The sequence below is a fragment of the Diprion similis genome, chromosome 4, assembly GCF_021155765.1.
Source record: "Diprion similis isolate iyDipSimi1 chromosome 4, iyDipSimi1.1, whole genome shotgun sequence".
NCBI lineage: Eukaryota > Metazoa > Arthropoda > Insecta > Hymenoptera > Diprionidae > Diprion > Diprion similis.
Window position 1 is genome coordinate 16,363,871 of NC_060108.1, and position 14,498 is coordinate 16,378,368.

The following is a 14,498-nucleotide window of genomic DNA, read 5'->3' on the forward strand; positions in this document are numbered from 1 at the left end:
GTAATGAGATGCAGATAATGTTTAACCAAATTTAATTTGCGAAGCTACGATGTCAAGGAAAGAGAAACAAAACGAAAGAGAAGGGAACGAGGAAGATAATGTCGACAAAGGAACGGTATCTAACTATACGTGACTTGCACAGAAGTAGAACTACCTTTACACGATGTTCGAGTTTCGATCACTGTTCATATTTCGCGGCAATTAATTTACGTAATTGATCTTGCTGAGGAAAATTTTTGTGATCAATTATCATGCCAGCTGACTTGCACAGCCGTTTGGTAAATTTATGAACTTACATGAGGAATGGAATGCTTTCTGTTTACGGACCTACGACGTGTTGTTGCAAATATGTTAATTTCTGATGATCGTCACTGTAATAATAAAAACAGTATTCTAAGTAATAGCTGGAATTATGTCAGCGATAAACAGCTGCTGATCATATTATAAAACAACAACACACAATTTTAAAAATCCATTTTTCACCTAGGTGGCAAAAGTTATCGGATACGTACGTAATTAAAAAAGTTTTCATAATTTTGATAGATCATTTTTCAAATTATTTATTTTCTGCATTGAAATTAATATTTACGGTATGATTCGAATGCCCCGTAAATACAAACGATAATCAAATGGGCTCGCAATTTTTCGGGTTTAAACTTTTTGCCTTATACATCGTAATGGGTAAAAGAAGCTGAAACTGGAATACGGTATCCATGCGTTAATTCGTGACCTTTGAATTGAAAAAAATTAATCAAGGCTTGTCGAATCCAGATAAACGGCATTCCTCCTAGTCCCGAAGAGTTACAACGAATAAATAGTACATGCTAATATGAAACGACGATTTCCATGTCTTCCAGTTTTACGTAACTTACAAGATTTTGGCTCTGTTACAGGTACGATAATCTCCGTGTATTCGTGAACGCGAGGATGTTATAAACGCCCAGCTCGTCTACGTATGTGAGGTATCATAATATTTATATACAGTAGCAGCTCGATTCAGGTCCGATTGACTTGAATCCTCTCCCCCCACTCCTCATATTTCCAATTCCCCCATCTTTCCTCGCTGCGAAGCGCGACGGTCGGTAGTTCGGTCTGAGCTCTGGGTCTGGTCACATCGATAATCCAATCTTGTTATCAATCTCAATCTCAACATGTCGCTTATAAATTGTCAAGAAGGGGGTCCAGATATTAATATGGCCCTCGGAGCTCCCCTAAAAATTTACGTAGTTGATTGAACGAACTTTTCATGCTTGCCAGCGTAAAGTATTTGGATGGAACAAATAATGCCTTCTGTCCAAAAATGAAACAAGCTGTCGTGAGAAATTGACGACAGTTACGGGATGCTCGAAATGTGACCGAAGTGAGCTTTCGCAGGTCTGAGGGATCGAAGTTCTTAGAAGTCGCTTCCTCTCCACCCCTGAACCTGGACTTGAATCCTTGAAGCTCCTACTGTATAAAACTCTCTCGCGAGAGTTTTAATCCATTGAATTGATTATGGAAAGAGGTGTGGAGTCGTCCGGCCAATCCGGTTTTATTCATTCCGCGTGAATACTGCCTGGCATGTGTTTACTTAGCGGAATTCTTCGGATTAGTTTACCTGCAACCTTCCGTCTATTGAACAGCTCGAGAATTTTGATCAAATCAACACCTGTTACTTATTGTGACAATGTCCACAACCCCTAATCGTAATTCGTGGAATATCGAGGCATCTCACATCGCTAAAAATACTTTCAACCCAATTCGATCGATCGTTGAAAACATCGTCACCGAACCGAACCCTAACAAGTTGATGATAGCTTTGTCTATAGGTGAGTAAACGCGATTAGGATAAAAATATTTTCCGCCCTTGTATCAGAATCACCTCGGATTCTCAGGCAGACACAACTTCATCATTCCTTTCTGTTATCCGCAGTGTTCGATCAATTCCTACGGCACTTGATCAATTGGTGAGCGGGTTTTTCATTTTCCAATGTCTGATAGCTCGTAACACATTCCGGCAACGATTTACGATTTCCGCGCTTCTGAACAATCGGAGATGAGAAATTGAATCGTTAACCAGTCGTTGGTCAGATTTTCTCCAACATCCGAGTGATTTTGTATTTCTCTGTAGCTATAAGAGTAATGCATTCGCATTTCATGAAATATCCAGTGTTCTAAAATACGCATTGCGGCGTCGAAACGTTCACCAATCTTTATTAATTATTTCGTAACCGATCGAAGAAACGGAAACGACATTTCCTAGCCAAAATGTGAAATTAAAGTATCGATCCAGTCATCACGCGCAGTCTGCGTCAAAAACGATATGTGACGATGTAGAATTGGGTTTTCGCTACATATTGAAAAACGATTTATAAACGTAAGCTTCCATCACCGCAGCTGAGCAAACAAAATGGTGATGGAGCGGGTAGTGAGCACGCGGTAATTCAGGCTTCTTACAATTTGGACTTTTATTACGAAATTGAAAAGAGTCGAGTGCGCATTACGGAACTAAATTACTACTTCGCGAAGGAAAATGATTCGTTGACTACAACGGGTGTAAAATAGGTACCTATAAGCCTTCGTTGAGTAGCAGCTTGTATGGTTTAATAGTTGTATCGGATTTTACGTTCATGAAAAGGTGATCCGACAACCTTTGGCAATCTGAAACCTGCCCGTGAAGTTATCGAGGCTGTCAAGGAAAGTATAGAATCTGGACTCTTCAACGGTTACGCTCCAAGCACTGGTATGTATGCTTTTAATAATAATACACAACCAATACAATCAGTGGAAATAGGAACCAAATTACAGAAATACGCAGTCTTGGTAAAACATTGCCATCGCTTAATAGCTCGAAAGTTTTTTATCATCTCTGCTAACTTGTCCCACCAGGATATCAGAAGGCGCGTGAAGCTGTCGCTGAGTATAGTTCCAATGAATTCGTTAAAGTGGATCCCAAGGTGAGAGCGTTTGCAATTTTTTCTTTTTTCTTCTTTTTACTACACTAAAGATTGTTCGAAACAGTAGAGATGAGGTAATTTCGAAACATTACATCTTTCAGGATGTGATCCTGTGCAGTGGATGTTCTTGCGCTTTAGATCTTTGCATCACGGCACTGGCTAGACCAGGCCAAAATATCTTGATACCACGGCCAGGATTCTCGATATATCGAACCCTCGCCGAAGGGCTTGGAATTGAAGTAAAATCGTACAATCTCCAGGTAAGTTGAACACTTTTTCAAGGATAAAGGAATTTTCGTCACGTATCAGCGCCTCAGCTTTTTTGTTGGCTCTTGCTGTTGGATCAGTCGATTTAATACGCGATTTGGCCTGACCTGCATTAATCCCGATTGCATGGTTTCAGCCTGAGTATGGATGGGAGATTAACCTGGACGACCTGGAGGCACAAATAGATGAAAACACCGCAGCCATTATCATAAATAATCCCTCGAATCCCTGCGGTTCTGTTTTTAGTCGCGGTCATCTCGCAGATCTCTTGGAGGTAGCAGCTCGCTACTACGTACCGATCATAGCCGATGAAATTTATGAGCACATGGTGAGTTTCATTATACGATTTTCGAAAAATCCTCCACAACGATTCATGCACACCAAATTGACTCAATAAAATGTACATATTAATGTTTTCGGAATTTCTGAGGTTGAAGTAAACTCACTGTTGCCATGGGGGGGGGGGGGGGGGCTATAATTTTTCATTTTTTTGCCAATACATTAAATACAGCGAGGTAGACATTTTGTAACCCAATGTTTACCAGCGAAGATAGAAAGCTGGTATTCGCGTATATATTCACCTTATGTTTTGCAACAAAGAGCAGATACTATCATAAATATCAAAGTACCTAAGTTCATTCAGCCCTATAAATGTTATTTTACATAAAATACGACAAAGTATAACTGCTATACGACCGTGTTACTTGTTACAGGTTTTCCCAGGACGATCTTTTCATCCGTTGGCTTCTATATCCGTCGATGTGCCAATTTTGTCTTGCAGCGGTCTTACCAAAAGGTACATAAATTAACTCCTAGATCTTGTCGAATCGTTCTCGCTTTGATGAATAATTTTACTATAAAATGATTATTTGCCTGTAGTCTCTAAAATTGCTAAAATTTTTTAGATTTTTAGTACCAGGATGGAGAATGGGATGGATCATAATTCACGACAGACAGAATATTTTAGATAAAGAGGTAAGAAGGAAACTTTGCTGTCAGTTAAACGAATTGATCCAAGATGCAAAAATTATTTCTTTACCAACACCCACAGTGTCTCGCGTTTTTCAGATTCGCAAAGGTCTCCAGTGTCTCAGTCAAAGAATAATCGGCAGCAATACAATTGTACAGGGCGCGTTGCCAGCGATACTGCAAAACACGCCGCAAAAGTTTTACGACGATGTTATAGAAACGTTATATGTAAGTATTAGAGTGAAAACGGAATCACAAAATTTTAGTAAAACATAAAAAAAAAAAAAAACATTCAGAAAGAGTTGATTTAACTCGAAAACTTTTTATCCACCTGAATAATTTTCTCTTTCGATCAGTAAACTTTACAACCTAAGTGCTCTTCTTATAACCCTCTTAGGACAAGCCTTACATGCATGTATTTTACCGAAGTCTTCCCTCTCTCTTTTTATGTTTTTGTCTACATTTTTTCGCTAAAGAAAACCGTTTTTGCTCCTGAGTGGAGAGTGGTTATAAATAATAAAGTGCCCTAACGAAAGCAGCTTATCTCACGTTTAAGTGTGCAGGGCAAGTGTTCACCATCGACTAAATTGAACTTTCTTGCGATCTTATCTCTTGTTTCGTTACTTTCAGGATCACTCGCGGCTCGCCTATAGCCACATATCAAAGATTCCAGGACTGAAGCCGATCATGCCCGACGGTGCCATGTACATGATGGTGAGGCGCGAGTATTTTCAGTGCAGATTAGTCAATCGACTATCAACTATTCATGAGATTTTAATCACGATTAGAATCACTCCAATTCTCCATCCTCATTGCTTGATGTTCCCATACGATATTTGCAGGTGTATATCAACCTCGCGTGCTTTACCGAGTTCAAATCCGACCTCGAGTTTGTGCAGTGTATGCTTATGGAGGAATCGGTCTTCTGCCTTCCAGGACAGGTGAGTTTTTCGTCGTTCAATCATACCTCTAGAAATATATTAAACACCATTTGACGTATATTTTGATGAATGGATGCGGGTGAGTCGATCAAGGGTGGAAATTCAATATTTCTTTTTCCCCCCGCATATGTGTTGCTCTTTTCGCTACCTGCAGTGCTTCGATTATCCATCCTACATCCGTCTGGTCATCACAGTCCCGAAGGATATGTTGGTCGAGGCCTGTCTCAGGATTCAGGACTTCTGTGAAAGACATCACTGCAAAACCTCCCAGACAATAAACGAGCTCGAACGTATCGAAATCGAGTATTAATTAATTACTACTACGTTTCTGGATAGTCTCGTAACATGTACATACCGATGCTTCCACCAAATAATAATAAACCACATTTATAAATCACATGTATAGAAAAAGACACGCGGCTGTTCTTTATGTCTTGTGTTACTCACTCTAATGCATACATATATTTATGTAGTTTACTTTCACCAAAAGATCAAAAGCTGTTGAATTTTAGTGAAATTTCGATCACACTACAAACTCAGTCTTGCAGACGTCTGAGAAATATGGCGAAGGCCTGTGTTACCCGAACTTTGCAGAGAGACTGCGTCAAACTGTGAAGATGTTATCCCCGCATACAAGTTGCGTGTGAATAAAGTTCAAGCCTTCAGTGCCTCAAGATGTAGAAGTAGATGACTATTAATCGTGAAAAATTTTAAGTTTATTTAAAATTTCTTACAATCAATATATCTGTGCACTATTTGAATCGTCGGTGTAAACTACAGGTGTGTTCTTTTGAAACTTTTATCACCGATCAAATAGAGCCGTGATTGCTTTGGTCAGTGTTTGAAAAGTGAAAATAATAGTTGTGTTAATATTTCAGAGGTGCGGTGTTTTAAAAGAAATTTCATGACCGACTGTACTGCGCAGTACAGCCACCTTTGTATCTGAACGTACCATGGAACTTATCACTGCATACCTCCATACGTCATAATGCATAGTGCGCGCTGGGCTGAGCGCAGGGGCAACGAAGCGATCTGAAAGTACGCTTGCACGGTAAAGGAACAATGCAAGCATGGGTCCATGTGCTCGACGAGTACCGAACAATTCGACGGCTTGTGCAACGAGAGAGCCAAGAGTCTTACACAATCGTCTATAATATCTAGAATCCACTGTCGGCACTGTTCTATACGGTCCACAATCCACACCCTGCCTGCTCTGTCTACACTATATCGATCCGCGTCTCAGCGCGCAGCGCAGCGAGCCCCCTGCTATACACACCTGCACGAATTTTTCTCCCCCTTGTAAGCCGTGCGGCACACAGGTATGTATGTATTAATGCATATCAGCAGGCGCATCACACGAGTCGTGCCAGCCGCACGCGTTGCGCTTTGAGAGAAGCGAAGCATCCGGTCGCATCTCTTTTGCCTCAGCGCGCGCTTGCAGCGTGCGCGTGTACTCACATCTCGGACTTAATCCTGAGTCGGGCTAAGGATGTGGAGTCAATTTGTAGCAGCGTTGAAAATGTCCTATTTCAAGGCGACCCTTGCTTTCACGTGACATCTTTGTTGTAAGCTATCAACTAACGACTCTAAATGTTTTCTTCCAGTCACACTTTACGGATTTTGAAAATGAAGTATATGGATAGATATACTTAATAAAATTAAGTTGGTAGCATATTAGTGAATGAAAATTCAAGAAGAGATATAATTTCTTAATCTGCATACGTTCAAGACATTATTTTTAGTCTGTTAGAATATATAGCGAGGATCGGACTGTTTTTGCAAGGAAATTAATGAATTTCATTTGGGTTGTTCTCTCGCCACCTTCAGCTATTAATTTTTTATACGAGTCAATCATTCCGACGGTACTTAGGTATAAATGTCGTGAACAGTCCCTTTCTTTTCCAGCACAGATTCAACTGCCCATGAACCACACGCCTTTCAAAATCATCATCATCATTATCATCATTGCTGTTATCACCACCGACACCATTATCGTTACCGTTGTTCTTATTATTATTTCTAGATGAACATTGACTGCGAATAACTGACACCGAAAGAAGAACTAGCGACTGCAGAGCTTGCGCGCGCGTGTTTGTAGTCAGCAGAATTGTAATCTGAACGATATTAGAATGTACGAGAGAGAGAAAGAGAGAGAGAGATAGAGAAAGAGAGAGATAGGTGAGCTGAAGAGTATAGTGTAGGTATCTGGTTAAGTGGTAGCAATTTGGTGATTTGCCTAACAGCCAATTCGTACTCGTATACGAAGTTTTTTTTAGCGCTTAGCGGCTCATTTAGACATCATATATCTTTTATCTCACTCGCGTGTGGACGTATAAATTTACAACAGAATTTTATCCGAGAGAATTGCGAAAATTCGGTTTCGCGATCGTCGAATGTGAAATCCTATAATACTTTTTCTTCTTCTTCTTCTTCTTCTGCTCCTTATTCTTCTTCTGCTCCTTATTCTTATTCTCTATCTGTGTCAGCTAGGATCGAGACCTTCCTCTTGCTCAGGGGATGAATTATGTAACAGCGGTGGCAGGCCTGCGCTAAGGAAGGATTTTCCACCCCTACTGCAGGTCTCAGGATCGTATCTAGTTCACGGGGTCTAAAAATGGGGTAAGAATTCCTACGTACAGTAAAAACCTCAACTTGGCCGTTAAATTCTTAATTGACCAATGGCGATTCCTTCATGAAGTTTAGCAATGCCTCTTTAACTTCATACCATCCACCGAGCGTGATCAAAACATGATAGTAAGTTTATTCTTTCATATCCAAGAACGTAAATGCGTTTTATTATTTTATCAGCATTATTGAAAGCGGTGATTATTTTCGTGTAATTTGCACACTGATGCTGGGATATTCTTAGAAAAAACGTGATTACAATAATTCATTGCACACTTCTTATATACTGCAATTTGTACGCAGATATACCCCGATATATCGTCACGCATATGCCAAGCTCAATAATTAGATATACCAAGGGTCAAGGTATGAGGTTCATTTTCGATCTGATTTGCATGATTTTTTTTTTCGGCATGACTGAAACAGATCGTTTGATTATGGAGAATAAAGTATGGTCGATTTGTGCGCATCGGTTCTAACAGGCGAAAACTTTTCTTTGTGTATAACCACAGATGGCTGGGGATGGAAATGTCTGTATCACTGTTTCACAATATATACAAGCGTCTCGACGCCTTGCGAACGAGGCGGTAGTCGCTCACCCTTTGATTTTATACCTAAAAGGTTACGTCAACGCCTTTGTAAACTTTACCGCAGGATACAAGCGTACACGGTAATTAGCTCTACGTGTAGTAAAGCTACACCTAGTCCACGTGTCGGTGCAGTTTTTTCGATGATCAGGTACACACGAGTAGGCAGGTGGATGAAATTGTAAAATCGATAAACGGCAAGTTTAACAACTCGCTTTTCAGACATCACGAAAATACGCTATAAGCTGACCCTGGCTGTCGGGACTCGATTATATAAAGGTACGTGGGTGTAGCTAGACGGTATATAAGATCGTCCATTATTTATAGGCGATTGTTTGAGTCTTCATTTGGGCCGGGTAATTAGTGCTGTACCTATTGGCATTCAGCGTTCAACTAACCTGTTTGGAACTCGTAAAGAAAGAGTCGTGATATATATAGAGGTAGGATACCTATACTTAATATTATCAAGGAGAAAATCTACCGACTAAAATCTACAATAATACTTCTAAAGTCATTATTGATCGTCCTGGGGTAAAGCGTGGCGAAATTAAGTGAAATCGATAAGATTAGATCGAAGAGAAGAGAAGCAATGTAAACGAAAGCAAATGAACGAGCAGAATCGTGAGACAAGGTTAGGTACACGAGGGTGCTATATAGGAGATTGTGAAAACGTGCTGCAGTGGCGTAAAAAGATGATGAACAATTCAAACTGAGTTCAAAGTTCAATCATGAAACGGACCAGCCTCCGCACTCCGGCAATTCGATAAACAAAAATTGCTGGAAAACTGAAGAGAACGCGTAAAATTTCGTATAAATTTAAAAAGTACAAAGTATGCGGTATGACCGAATTAGCATAAATAATAATAATAATCGTCAGGGTTGTAACGAGTGAAATTAAGAAGCGAGGATACCTCGACTAGTGAAATTGAAAAGGAGGATAAGAAATGTTCGAAATTAGTGAAGGGTAAGAAAACGACGAACGACTGCAGAGACCGAACCTAAGGAGAATAAAACGACGGTAAGGGAGCGACGTCGACCGCGGGGGTGAAAACGCGGTGCGGTGACCCCTGGGGCTGCGAGTACGACTCGGATTTGGTTCGGGTGTGCCATAGCTGGGGTTGGCAGTCGGCGCGCGCGCCCGCACCCCATCTGCCGGCTGCGGGGGGGCGGAAGGGGGCAGAGGGGGGTGGTGGGGGGCGGAAGGGGCGTCGAGGGCGTCGAGGGCCGGGAGGGCGTCCGCCGCGCAGAATAGCGCCTCGAGTTTTACTCCAACGATCTGGGGGCCGCCCGTTTAGGTAGCGTGTGACCTGCGCCCCAGAGCCGTCGCTAGAATCGCGCGAGGCTGCGCGCACTGCACTACCAACGAGAGCACCGTGCCGTCTAGTAGGGCGCATACCGGCGTTTATCACCGTTTCTCGGTACACGGTCAGTCGAAAGCCGCGTACGTAATATTCAGATCGCGTTTTAGATCCTTGGTGGAGGGCAGGTGCGACCCTCGTTTCGCGATTGACAACCGGATTTTTCTAATCAATCTGCAGTTTTTTTACAATACGTATATACATATATATATATATATATATATATCTGTGTGTGGATGTATATAGGTATATAGTACAATAATAAGGAAGGAGCGAAGAGGAGGAAGAAGTTCATCGGTTTCTTTTTTAAAGAGAAGAAGTATTTTCGTAATAAAACGGGTGCGCGATACAAGGATCCGGGATAAACGAATTTCGAAAAAAAAGGTGGCACATATAATTCACAGTGATTTTTTGGATAATTCATCTATCTCGTCGGAATTCAGCTGGGAGTCGAGGTAAGTGGTACCTTTTACTAAAATTGTGTCACCTGCTTTGCCGTCCGCGTATAGAAAAGCACTCGGTAATTTGCAATCGATCGATCGTAACAGCGGTGTTTTTTTTTTCTTCCTTCGTTTCCCCCCGATTTCCGTAAATACGTGGGGTATTGATCAATTTTCACTATACCCGGCTCGTCGCAGGGATCCTCCTATTCCTAATCATCTCCTCAGCATCGGCATCAAACTTCTTGGTTACAACTTGCGGGGAGCAACGATCGTCGCGATGCTATGCACCTCGCAGACGTATACATCTACATATGTTTCGAGTTATTTCGGTATCCCCGCTCGGTGCGACACGCCGAGACGACGAGTTGGTGCGTGGCAGCCCTAAAAACGCCGAGTTGAGCGACACGACGCGACGCTGATCGAGTTATTCTCTAGGACGCGAATCGAGCGAGCGAGATGAAGCGCCGCGGCTGGTTGCGGGGGTTGCGCGATGGGCGTTTGTCCGCCGAAGAAAATCGTCTTCAAACCCCCTTTACCCTCGCTGCAGGTTGACCCGAGGCCCCCGGCTGACCGACACGCCGTGCGGACCTTCCTCGTCACAACACCCTGTACGTCCTTCGAACAGGTCCCTACACTTCTGTTTCTGCTGCTTCTGCTGCTGCTGCTGCTGCTGCTCTACACCCCCAAAACACGTTATTGATTTTCTTCGAGTAAGGAAGTCATGGTACGCCCTTTAGGACTTCCCCTGTGCTACCCTGTTACCCTGAACGTCGCGGACGCCGAGCGTCGAGCAAACTTTTTCCCCAATTTACCACCCCTCGTCTTAACTCTTCTTCTTCTTCTTCTTATTCTTATTCTTTTTCTTTCGTCGAGCTTATTTACTATCTCACTTCTACCCGGGCCGTTATTTGGAGCTCGGCTTATCTCGCGTCGGGTTTACTCGATCGATATACACACAGTTTATTTAAAGTCTACTACTAATACTACTACGCTAAGCGATCGACCACACGCCAATCTGTTTATCAAGTTTTTTCAATGCCGAAAAAGAGGATGGAAAATCTTTTAAAGACTAGAAACAGAAAAGAAATGCTGGTACCTAAAACTTTCCCGGTTCTTTCAGCCCATTATTTTCGCTATGTACGTACTTGTGATTATATAGAGTGCGTGCACGCCTTACGGCTTCGGATCTTCTCGCGTGTGAAACACCGATATTATACTACAACAGTGACCCGCTGGTTGTTGGCTTGCATTTTCGCAAAATTGGAATGCATATTTTATTCCGTTTTGACACGCGAGCCTGCTGCCGTGATCTCGGTACGTTTTTTAATTTCAATACTTCTTTGCCACGTCTCACGATGGGCGTACATTTCTGTAAATCTTACATTTCAAGGGTCAACGGATCCCCTTTGGATCTTTACCGATGACATTCGTTCCTCCTTGTTTACATTTGTGAACAAAATTATCACTATTTAGTAGATATTTCGCTTGTAGCGATAGTTGATTAATTGCCCCAATTAATTCCGCGCTCTTGAACTCGCTCTTGACTTATGCGTACAGGCGTGACATTTCTCTCTTCTTTTTTAAAGAAATTTGTTCCATGTCCGATTTCGTCTGGTACGAATTAAATTCGATATAACTTGACTCGTTTTCCCGTCGCTCTTGTTGCTAATTGCTATTTTGAAACCTGCTGGGATCCGCTGTGATGTCTACAATTAGGTCACGTAGGATCTGGGGTCTACGATCTAGAACATGCGTACATAATCGTGTGCATAATAGACCTCGTGCAAGCCGGTTATAATATGCGCGAACCTGAATGTTATACCCTTTTGCGTTTGCTCACGGAAGTTTGCAGAACACCTGCCTCTACGTCTTATTACTGAAGTCTAAAGAGGAAAAATAGATGCTACGTTAAATTTTGAAGCAGCGAGTTTTTTTCACTCGCCGACTTTTTTTTATACAGCTCGGTTTTGTATCGGGAGCAAAACATTTATAAGAAATTTCGAGAGCAAATTTTTACTCCAGAAATTTAAAAAATACGATGGTAAAACTATAAATATGTGGCGCACATGTGAGCAGAAGAAAAGGAACGCGGAGGGAATAAGAGAGAAAGATGTAGCTCATATTTATCAGACTATACCTTCGATTCACCCTTACAGGTACCTTAGGTTGAATACCTGCTCATTTCTCTGTCTTCTTGATTTATTTCTTCTGTATCGCGCAACTTGGAAAGAGAGATTTATGTGCGTAAGCAGAGATATTATTGATCCTGACGTAGAAGTCCGGGAAATTTCATCTCTAAGGTTATAATTACAAGCCGCGCATATCAGATTTATAACTGTACTTTTTTATTTTACAAAGAATGTTCGAGCTGCTTTGAGCTGGTTATCGAATATGAGTTTCCTACGGGCGACGACGGATGGATTGCATGCAGCGCTACGCTGTGTTCATTATTTCTTTATCGACATTTTTACCTGAAATTATTTTATCTATTTGTCTGGAGTAACTGCGGGCAGCGAGCGACTCGATCTAGCCGTTTGATCTCCACGCCCGCGAGGCATCAAGAGAAAGAGAAAAAAAAAGGTAAATCTGAAAATCCACCTATCAAACGAACCGAAAGTAATTCACCATGGACTCACAGGGATTCCCTAATAAAAATCTCAAAGGTATAAGCTTCTTTCAACGGTCGATAAAAGCAACTTTTATTCCCTTGCTGATAGCAAGCGATCGCATGATGGAACTTCACCGTGAATTTTATTTTCTACGTTTCTCATCTTTTCTTTAGGCAAACAAAATTAGCCGAGTGGCATGGTGGGCATTTTTTTCCGCTTCCATTTTTGTTTTTGCTTGGTTTTACGTTTCATGGTATTTCATGGATAAATATCCAGTGGTCAATGGAAGTACGTACATTTTTATCTTTTGTTTCGGAATGGTATAAATGAGCTGCAGGTATGTCGATATTTTTTATTGTTTTATCATTTTTGGCCCAACGATCTATTTTCTCGCATTACATTTGAGAGTAACCATTACATTATCACCTTTTCGTTTTATAAATTGTTTTCTTCAAATTTTTATTCACATATTTCGTCGAGGGTGCACGGAATAATTCAACTTGTTGGCGAGTTGACAAGTAAATCTCACGGTTTGTCTGGCACTAAGTTTTCGTCAAGAATTAATCGACAGATTGCCATTCATTCAATGAAATACTGAATGAAAGAATACAAATAATGAAATATTCTCAATTTGTTTGTTTATACGAAACATTTTTCTGAAGTATCATCATTACATGAATTGAGATCGATCTTTGGCTGCTTTTATCTTGTGATTCTGGGTTATTTTTCATACATCCACTCGCTAAATATATAATCCCAATTCCGGATGAAATCTATGCCGATGTATTCTACATGTGAATATAAATAATTTGACTTTTATCAATATTACTGAGTTTTCACTCGCTTGAGATAAATTGGGGTAAACTGGTCTCTGGCGTTTGTTGAGGTATACTTGGTTGAGGTTAAAACTTATGATGAAAATTGAAGTAAAAGTTAGAAGATCATAAGCAAACGAAGCCGAAACCATAAATGAGTAGCTAAAAGTTCCATGAAAATAGGAAGAAGGATGGGATCGAGGAAAGGGTCAAATAGTAGGCGGAAAATTGGATGAAAACTTGGACAATACTGAAGGGGGGAAATCGCATGGGTAAGAATAGTTCGTTAGACTAACTGAAGTGATATAAAGAGTGAACTTTGTGTTAAGACGTGTTGTGTTCCAAGGATCGTTGTGTAAGTTTTGGCCAGGATGGTAAAACGCTCTTTTGATTTATAGATCTAATATAAAATATCCTTTCAACGAAAGTCAATTCACCTACACACACATACGTATTTGAGAGATTAAATATTCATATAAACTGTCTGAGAGTATAATAGCCGAGAGAGAAAATATGATTGATTTCATTTTTTAGCTATATAGATACGAAGGTTGAATCTTCCGCAGTCGAAAACGTCGTTATACATTTACAAGTTCGTTTTATAAAAGACGAAGATTTATCTTATAAATTCAACCCGCGCTCGCCTCTCTTTCCTGCCTTTACAATTTATCTTCAGTTTGATTTTTTCCTCCCTTTTCTTTTATTCTTTCCCCGCTTTTCTCTGCCCTCTTTCTTTATTCTCTTTCTATCAACGGATTAAAATCGTTCTCCGAATTTTTACGTGCCGAAAGTAGTCATCGGCTTAAAATAAAATACAGAAAGATGCGATTCGTTTTCTTCCCTTCCCTCATAACACGAGAGAGAGAGAGAGAGATATTAGCTGGCTCTCTAACATTTCTCAAGCCGAAAAGCAAACCTCACGGAATTCCAGCCGCCGATTTTTGCCAC

General features: G+C 41.0%; 2 protein-coding genes across 2 annotated transcripts in view; both read left to right on the plus strand.

Annotated features, from left to right (window-relative positions):
• The first annotated feature begins 1,555 nt into the window (after positions 1-1,555).
• On the plus strand, positions 1,556-5,518 carry LOC124406091 (tyrosine aminotransferase). The gene is made up of 11 exons (XM_046881463.1): positions 1,556-1,808; positions 2,618-2,722; positions 2,869-2,936; positions 3,038-3,196; positions 3,340-3,531; positions 3,917-3,999; positions 4,109-4,178; positions 4,272-4,400; positions 4,803-4,886; positions 5,015-5,113; positions 5,268-5,518. Exons 1-11 carry the CDS (start codon positions 1,667-1,669, stop codon positions 5,421-5,423), a joined length of 1,287 nt encoding a protein of 428 aa, XP_046737419.1. The 5' UTR covers positions 1,556-1,666; the 3' UTR covers positions 5,424-5,518.
• A 4,457-nt stretch (positions 5,519-9,975) lies between these two features.
• Positions 9,976-14,498, plus strand: part of LOC124406087 (neural-cadherin) — a 53,074-nt gene continuing 48,551 nt past the window's right edge. The window contains exon 1 of the mRNA XM_046881447.1: positions 9,976-10,138. The gene's annotated coding sequence lies outside the window, so the exon portion shown is untranslated. The remainder of the gene's footprint in view (positions 10,139-14,498) is intronic.

Bases quoted from the DNA above. Each gene is read 5' to 3' on its own strand.
- LOC124406091 (XM_046881463.1), top strand. From the start codon at position 1,667: ATGTCCACAACCCCTAATCGTAATTCGTGGAATATCGAGGCATCTCAC. The intron at 2,937-3,037 runs GTGAGAGCGTTT...TACATCTTTCAG, and splicing joins TCGTTAAAGTGGATCCCAAG to GATGTGATCCTGTGCAGTGG. The intron at 3,197-3,339 runs GTAAGTTGAACA...GCATGGTTTCAG, and splicing joins TAAAATCGTACAATCTCCAG to CCTGAGTATGGATGGGAGAT.